This window comes from Rutidosis leptorrhynchoides, chromosome 3 (genome assembly GCF_046630445.1).
Source record: "Rutidosis leptorrhynchoides isolate AG116_Rl617_1_P2 chromosome 3, CSIRO_AGI_Rlap_v1, whole genome shotgun sequence".
NCBI lineage: Eukaryota > Viridiplantae > Streptophyta > Magnoliopsida > Asterales > Asteraceae > Rutidosis > Rutidosis leptorrhynchoides.
In genome coordinates this window covers 45,680,068-45,689,732 of record NC_092335.1, presented here as the reverse complement: position 1 = coordinate 45,689,732, position 9,665 = coordinate 45,680,068, and the positions used below count along the sequence as shown (strand labels likewise).

The 9,665-nt window shown below is 33.7% G+C and overlaps 1 protein-coding gene across 1 annotated transcript; it reads right to left on the bottom strand.

Annotated features, from left to right (window-relative positions):
- Positions 1 to 7,010: 7,010 nt before the first annotated feature.
- Positions 7,011 to 8,950, bottom strand: LOC139896047 (heavy metal-associated isoprenylated plant protein 6-like). Its single transcript, XM_071878629.1, has 5 exons — positions 8,887 to 8,950; positions 8,646 to 8,793; positions 8,192 to 8,400; positions 7,988 to 8,075; positions 7,011 to 7,827 (listed from the first exon to the last, which is right to left on the bottom strand). The coding sequence occupies exons 1-5, from the start codon at positions 8,893 to 8,895 to the stop codon at positions 7,229 to 7,231; spliced, it is 1,053 nt and encodes a 350-aa protein (XP_071734730.1). The 5' UTR covers positions 8,896 to 8,950; the 3' UTR covers positions 7,011 to 7,228.
- Positions 8,951 to 9,665: the final 715 nt, after the last annotated feature.

Below are 9,665 nucleotides of genomic sequence, written 5' to 3'. Positions count from 1 at the left end.
TTATAATAATTAACTTTATTTATTTCAGTCATTATGGTATAAAATTCGATCATTAATTTATTAAATAAAAATTACATCAACTGTCCCTCTCAATTATGTGAAAAATATAAAAAGTGTTAAAATTAAATAACTAGATCCTAAATAAATTTTTAGTACGCCTAAAATTTATAGAACTCAGTTTCGGATCACCGTTTATTTTAAAATCATATAAGTTCGAATTTAACTTGCTTAATATCAATCGGAACATCAAACAAGTATTACAATCATTTAATATTTATTTTTAATATACATTCATATGTATATATATATATATATATAGATGTTTTAAATAATAATTATTATAATATCATATTTCCTAACAACAACATTTAATATTTCAAATTATACATCCAAATATTATATATATATATATATATACACACATATCTGTTTACAAATAGTTGTTCGTGAATCGTCGGGAATGGTAGCAAGTCAAATGAATATATGAAACAGTTCAAATTTTTTGAGGCTCAACCTAATAGACTTTGCTTATCGTGTCAAAGATAATGAATCGTATCGAGAGTTTGGTTTAAAATTAGTCGATATTTTTCGGGTCACTACAGCTAGATCTATTTTTCTCATTTTCAGTAGGTTTACCTACTAAAATTAAGGTAGTAATGATGTTCATAACATCATTCGATTCATACATATAAAACTATCTTATTCGAAGATTTAAACTTGTAATCACTAGAACATAGTTTAGTTAATTCTAAACTTGTTTGCAAATAAAGTTAATCCTTCTAACTTGACTTTAAAAATCAACTAAATACATGTTCTATATCTTTATGATATGCTAACCTAATGATTTAAAACCGGGAAACACGAAAAATACCGTAAAACCGGACATACGCCGTCGTAGTAACACCGCGGGCTGTTTTGGGTTTGATAATTAAAAACTATGATAAACTTTGATTTAAAAGTTGTTCTCCTGGGAAAATAATTTTTCTTAAAAACATGAAACTATATCCAAAAATCATGGTTAAACTCAAAGTGGAAGTATGTTTTTCAAAATGGTCATCAAGACGTCGTTCTTTCGACTGAAATGACTATCTCTTACAAAAACGACTTGTAACTTATATTTCCGACTATAAACCTATACTTTTTCTATTTAGATTCATAAAATAGAGTTCAATATGAAACCATAACAATTTGATTCACTCAAAACGGATTTAAAACGAAGAAGTTATGGGTAAAACAAGATTGGATATTTTTTGATTGTTGTAGCTACGGAAAATATTGTAACAATTCTATACAAATCATATCCTAGCTAACTTATATTGCATTATACATGTATTCTAATATATTATGTAATCTTGGGATACCATAGACACATATGCAAATATTTTGACATATCATATCGACCCATCTATATATATTATTTGGAACAACCATAGACACTCTATATGCAGTAATGTTGGAGTTAGCTATACAGGGTTGAGGTTGATTCCAAAAATATATAAACTTTGAGTTGTGATCTAGCCTGAGACGTGTATACACTGGGTCGTGGATTGATTCAAGATAATATATATATCGATTTATTTCTGTACATCTAATTGTGGACAACTAGTTGTAGGTTACTAACGAGGACAGCTGACTTAATAAACTTAAAACATTAAAACGTATTAAAAATGTTGTAAATATATTTTGAACATACTTTGATATATATGTACATATTTGTTATAGGTTCGTGAATCGACCAGTGGCCAAGTCTTACTTCTCGACGAAGTAAAAATCTGTGAAAGTGAGTTATAGTCCCACTTTTAAAATCTAATATTTTGGGATGAGAATACATGCAGTTTTATAAATGTTTTAAGAAATAGACACAAGTAAATGAAACTACATTATATGGGTGAATGATCGAAGCCGAATTTGCCCCTTTTGCTTGGTAGCCTAAGAATTAGTAAACCGATCTACTAATTAACGCGAATCCTAAAGATAGATCTATTGGGCCTAACGAACCCCATCCATGGTTGCGGATGCTTTAGTACTTCGATGTTGTTTTATCATGTCTGATGGATTTCCTGGAATGATAGGGGATATTCTTATATGCATCTTGTTAATGTCGGTTACCAGGTGTTCACCATATGAATGATTTTTATCTCTATGTATGGGATGTATATTGAAATATGAAATCTTGTGGTCTATTATTACAATTTGATAAATATATAAGTTAAACCTATAACTCACCAACATTTTTGTTGACGTTTAAAGCATGTTTATTCTCAGGTGATTATTAAGAGCTTCCGCTGTTGCATGCTAATATATAGACAAGATTTGGTGTCAGCATGCTTGTATAATATTGTTTAAAACTGCATTCGAGATTTATTTTGTTGTAACATATTAATATTGTAAACCAATATGTATTGGTAGTGTATAAGTGTGATATTTTTAGATTATCATTTCTGGATAATCTAGGTGATGTCTTTTTAACCTTGTCTATAAAATAAAGGTTATGGTTTGTTTTAAAAACGAATGCAGTCTTTGAAAAACGTCTCATATAGAGGTCAAAACCTCGCAACGAAATCAATTAATATGGAACGTTTATAATCGATATGAACGGGACATTTCATAGAGCGCGTCGCGCAATTGTGAAGGTACAGATGTTTAACCCATGTAATGGTACCTGACCTGATTCCACGCTGTAATGCGCGCCGCGCACCCATGCGCGCATCGCGCACTTCCCCAGACCCAAATCACTTGTATTTTGTTTTTCACAAATTCATCCCCGCTTACTCGCAACTCCGTTTAACATGAAATTTTGCCAACATGCTTATATATGACCAAGGTTGTAGAATTCGAATCTCGGGGAGATCTCGTTTGGACTTTTTAGGGAGATCTCGGCATCTCGGAATAATCTCGGGGAGATCTCGGACGTTGACTTTATAATTGTTTATTAAAAATATACATAAAACATAAATATATGTATATTTATATACGTTTTTACGAGATTTTACAAAAATATCCTAGAAATGAGCGAGAAAATCTTAGAAATTACGAATTTTACAAGAAAATCTTACAAATTAGCAAGAAAATCCGAGAAATCGTGGCTTTAACTAAGTTTGACCCCGTTGACCGAGAAATCTCGGGAGATGAACATCTCGTCTCGGTTGCCTTCTAAAAACGAGATCTCGGAGGAGATCTCGGGAGATTTACAACACTGTATATGACTACGTTTTTATGTGGAATGGTCGGAAACCCGACCCGACCTCGTTGACTTTGACTTTGACCAAGTTTGACTTTTAGTCAAACTTAACCAAATACTTATGCAATCGTTCTAATCTTCTTTTATACTTGATTCTTGCATGAAATTTGACAACGTGACTTACAAGCTATTTAATCGAGTCGTAACGAGCCATCGGACTAATTGAACACATTTCGACCGACCTTGTGTCTTACCAGGTATTGATATAACTTATTTGTTTAGGTCAAGGCTAAGCAACTTTCATTGCACAACATTTAATTACAAGTACTCTGGCATGCAACTAAGGTGAGATCATAGTCCCACCTTTTCAACAACTTTTACTCTTTAAATTATGGGATCAGAAACATATACGTATCATACTTTTATGCTTTGAACACAAGTACGAAAACAAACATTCCTCAGCGAGTTAGAACAAAAATCCCCAATTCAATTATCATTAGTTACACTTGCAGGGTGTAAACGTGAACTTATGTTATGTGATCACATGGGCTTGACGAGCCCTCATTCGGACGGTTCGCTACCGTTAGCGGATGAAATATATTTTCGAGTATAGTGTATGTTCTAACACTACGTAACAGGGTACAAAACATTTAAGTTTGATAATTGGGTGCTCGCGAACATACTTTTGGAATGCAAACGATTTAGGTAATCAACGTTATGGAAATACTAAATCTTGTGGTTCAAAACAACGTTTACAAATACACCTATGATTTCACCAACGTTTTTCGTTGACAGTTTTCTATATGTTTCTCAGGTTCATACTTGGCTACTTGATACATGCTTCCGCACACTTTGATTACTTGCTTGGGGTCAAGCATACATGCATACGCTAGTGATAGCACCTTTGTATTTAAGCATATTGTTTACATACTTACGCTATTTATAGCAACCGTGATTTTCAACTTATATTATGTCGCAAGTCATTTCATTTATACTTTATACTTTTGTAAACTTAAACTCTTTGTCGAACCGTTTGGTAACTTAAAACTTTACAAGTCTTACACGTTTCAAATGAATGCGACATAATTTTGGTCAAACGTGTCTCATTTAGGGACTATGACCACGTAACGGGACCTAAGTTAACGACGACGTCAATGACGATTTTGTCGGGTCGTTACATATTATTTTGTTTTTGCGATTATATATATATATATATATATATATATATATATATAGGTTTAAAGAACCGATGGTACAACATTGCAGATCTTTCAAATCTGTAGTGGGATTACAACGTTGACATTCGCTATGTGCGTCCAATACCACCTAGATGACCAAATTGAAAGCAGAGCGAGCACAATTGAAATTGTGAAATGAAAATACAAAGAAGAAACAGCCACCAGTCAAAAACCTAAAATAAACATATAAACCTGATCTCGTATCCAATTCCACGTCTGTCACTCCTCGAGAACCGCACAACTAAAACGTTCACCGGGCAATCCGAGAACACCTAACCGAGGCCTGCAAACCAAGAAAAACTCTCGTATTCGAAGATGGTGACGGCGCAAAGGAGATGTTGACGGAGCGAAGGAGATGATGACCTTAGATTATGAGCGTTGATAAATTAACGAAGGTGAAAGATTTAAGAGGCAGCAACGATAGTTTTGGCGGTAGCGGCAGCGGCAGCGGAGCCGGCGTTGGTAGTAGCGACGGTGAAGGTACCTGTTTCGCTAGTAAAGATGGACGAAGAAATATAAGAAAAAAGAAAGAAAAGTGATGATAAAACATGTATTGATAGATTTACACGTGGACACTTTACATGTGAATTGAGTCGAGCCGATAACCTTGGACACACACAACGGCCTAACCGTTGAAGCGAAAGACACATTTGTTATTGATTGCAACAAATAAATTATAAATCGCCTTAAAAACCCGAGTTTGAAAAAGTCAAAATTGGCGAGCAAGCATGTGAACAGTGTCAATTGGATTTTTCTAAATGAATATATATAGAATAGTTTATCTGATAAAAGGTTATCTCTACATTAAGTTCAATAGCTATACAAAAAATAAATAAATATAATAGTTATGGTGAATTTATCTGTTGTAGAAATGAAAGGGCGCAGAAAATATATATTAAGGCTCTAATAAAATTAACTTGACGTCTAAAAAGAAAACGTTTTGAAGCAACAAGAAGCCATTTGGATGACACATTTAATAAATATATACTTGTTTCGTACTACCACGTATGATACAATAAAATAGCACAAAACCATAAACCAATAATGGGACGCGGGTAAGTGGTTTATACTGATAGATGAATGATGGATGAATGTTAAGTTTACAATTTACTTTTTTTTACCTACCATTTCTTCATATTGGTTCGGGTTTCTTTCAAAACAGCTGTTGAAAAAAGTTTTTGCAAATGCGAGAGATAATCGCGTGGATGTTTTAATTCTCTGGATGATCTCAAACTGCTCTTAAAAAACAATTTTCTTTTTTTAAATATAGGGCACTTTACCTTATATTTCATGTCGCGTCCCAAACATTTTTTTACGAGGGATGACCGTCCTTTTCAATAGACAAACTTATTGTAAAGAAAACATAGTTTAATGTATATTGTAGAACCATTTATTACTAGAAACAATTTTCCGTTGTAATATATGTGTCATCTCTACTACTAAAACAATTTTTGAATTATAGAGAGAAATCATTTTTACTAGTAACGTGCGGGCGTATTTATGCTCGTTTATACTATTACCAACAAATATAAAAACAATGACCAATAGTTTAAGACCAGAAAAATGAAGATCAATCATTTGGCCAAAATCAAGGTAGGTGTTCATCGTTCGAAAAAAAGGAATATCAATCTTTTGGCAGAAAAACATGAAAACCAGAGGATGAACGATCGTTAGTATCGACGATGAACAATCTATTCCTGGTTGTTTGTGGATTTAGGGTTTTCGATGATTATAATTCTGTGGAGCTTTGAGACCTAGTCGGTGGCCTTCGCAGGTTTTTCTTGCGAGATCTAGGAGGTGACGCTGGTAGTCCGATGGTGGTTTTGATACCCATCACTATCATTCTAGGAAAGGTCCATTCATGATGAATTAATTTGGTTTTTGTGTATAATTTTTCAACTTAATTGAATGGGAGAGTATGTTTCATTTATAGCTTAATTAATATTAATATTGGTGTTTAGCTTTAAATATTCTGAGTATGATGTTTTGAATTTTTGATGTTTTAATTTGGATTTTGGAGTTTCAAGTGATGACCTGCGTAGTTGGATGGAAAAGTAGGTGGACAATGATCAATTAAACATGAAGGGGATCAGAGGGAATAAGATCGAAATTTCCTCCATGTACTTAGACCACTCCCAACCGTCCGCCCTCACCCATGTCATCCCCTCATTTCCTCGAGGGCTCCATTGGCATTCACCCCGTCATCGGCCGCCCTCAACCGCCCTCAAGCACTGCGTACTCGTTCATGTCATCCCATAGCATATTTGATGACAGTGGAGAGAGATTTTGTGCAACAATTACTTGTACAAGAGCAAATAAACTTGTACCTTAATTTATTTAATTAATTTTGTGGAGTATAGAATGAGGAGAGAGTATGTCATGGTTGGTAGTGGTTTGTTATGGGAGTGTTATGGGAGGAAGTGGTGAGAAAAGAGGAGAGAGAAAGCTGATGTGGCGCTGAGGAAGTGCCGTGACGGCGTCATGGTTGGGAGTGGTCTTAGAATGTGAAAGGATTTAACGATCGTTAGTGATAGAAAACTTTCACGTAATTTTTGCAAACAAGAAGTTATTTAACGGCCATTATGAGAATTATTCATCACAAAATTAAATGTACAACTATAGTTTATAGTTACAAGCAACATCCAACAACAAAATCAACCTAACCAAACATCCATAATATATGACAGTTTAGTTCGTTATAATAACCTAAAGTAAGAGTATAATCTATCATGTCTCATATTTTATACCAATCCGTCTATTTCTTTTTAATTATTTATACGTAGTATCAAATACCAATTTTTATTTATAGTTACACAATCGAACAAGCATTAGGATTTTCGTCACTAAACATCCCCGTTTCAGGTTGATACCCTCGAGGGTCATGCATATACATTGGTGGTGTCGCCATTGGTGGTCCATGTGAGTATCCATGATCGTAATAGTTTTGATTATAACCATGATTATAACCTTCTTGTACGTATCCATGGCTAGAAGAGGTTCCGACCCCATAATCTTGATTGTAATAATTTTGATTATACATTTGCATTTGGATCGGCATTGTATGCGTGTATGGACTATATCCACTATATTCAAACTTATTAACAACCTCTATGCCTTTACTCTTATTTTCACCATTGCCTTCATCTCCAACTACTTTATCACCACCTTGATTATCTTTACCCTTAAGATCATCTCCGCCTTCATTATCTTTTTTATCTCCTCCACCTTCGACTTTCTCTTTTTTGTCATCTTTTATTACGTCATCGTTTTTTTCTTCCTTTTTAGGAGGGACAATATCGATCTTTCTCTTCAATTTTTCTTTTAAATGCGGTATAAGTTCCTTCACATTCATTGTCCCTTTCACTGATACCAAATCCTTTCCGGCATCAATTGATACCGATTCCACGCCTGTCAATAAGAAAAATACAAATACAAAATTAATCACTAAACATGATTCAAGACGTCATCAAACTACTTTATTATATTACTCGTAACAATGCCAAAATGGATTTGGAATTATTTTTATAAAATTTAAAATAAAAATAAGTATTAGGTAAAGTAGGCTTACCATCAATTTTTGATATTAAACGTTTAATTTTGTGCATGCATCCGTCACAGTGTAGAGGAATCTTCAAAACCACCATGCTTGATTGAGGCTATATCAACCACCCAAATAAATTTTAATTAATAATAATAACAACAATATTTAAAGTCATTAATTAAATGTAATTAACATCCATAACCTAACATTTTCATTAATTAATTGCTGTACCTCTTTTGGCTTTTTCTCATCGGTTTTTTTCTCCAGCGATTCCTCTTTCTTTTTCTCTTCACCACCGCCATCCTTTTTAGGCTGTGGAGAAATGATCTCCACCTTCTTCTTAGTTTTGTACTCTACTCGCTCTTTGATGCGCGTGGGATCCACCTTCCCAATTACCGTTAATTTGTTGCCGGAAGTATCCGTCTTCACATTTTCGACACCTACAAAAAAAAAAATTTATTTCGTAAATTACATCAACGGATGTCATGAGTATAACGTGCGCCATATTGAACAGATACATTCACCTTGCATTTACTTATTTTGAAAATATCAAAAAAAAGAAATGAAAAAGTAAATAGTGTCTTGGTAACCGACTCCGTGAAGTTGATAGCTTGACGGAATATATAAGATTTATACTGATTATTATTTATTTGAATTTGAATTATTGATTGTAAATTTGCTATACCTTCGAATTTTTTAATAGATTTTCTAATTTTTTTGGCACATCCTTCGCAATGCAAATCAAGTTTAAGAACGACGTTAATTGGACCACCATCGGACTTTTTTTCACTATCCGGTTTCTTATCGCCGGATTCTTTCTTCGTCTCATCTTTCTATTAAGAAAAAAAAATTAAAAATCAGCTTGAGTATGATAAACAGATATAGTGATAGAATAATTGGGGCAAATTTGAAATTTGAAAACCAACCTCACCCATTGGATGATTAATAATACGTGTAATTTAAGAACAGAGGTTTATAGTGAAAATATGGGAATTGATTTGAAGATTGGAATTGGAGCCAAATGTGTGAATTTATAGAGGTGGGGTGGGGTGTGATGATGTTAGTGTGTATATCATGTATGTACCATATGTATGTATGTGATGATGGATTTATGAATGATGATGGATGGGACCGGGTGACTGGGTTGTATTTGACCGAATGCTGGTAAATCCAACATGGGTTGGTGTAATTCGTGATGAGACTGATTAAACAACCGACTTGACCCGTTTTGTGATTTTTGACCCGGTTTGAAAAATGTGCATTGGAATTACGGCGCCGTAGGTTTGGGTGTCGGGTTTCTACTTGGGTTTTTAGGGGATTGGATTAAAGTCATTAACATGTGGCCACATAAATAAATTCTTATTCGAGAAACATCTTCTAGTAATTTCGCCAACTAAATACGAGTAGTACGGATCGATATTTAAAAACGACTAATCATATAAGAATACAAATGCACATACAACTTCTGTGTAAAAGATATCGTATTTGTTGTTAAAAATATCGATTGTTAACGACTATTATATACACATTATGTTAGTGCATGTTTGCAATCTCTTGTTCTATTCGTTGTCATACATTTATTTCAGTCATGTAGTATCGGATTTGTAATAATATATGATGACTATTGAATGTTGGTTAATAATCGTGGATGTTATTATCAATAGTTAAACTGACCATACAGTCGACCGACTTAGTCGGTCAGTCG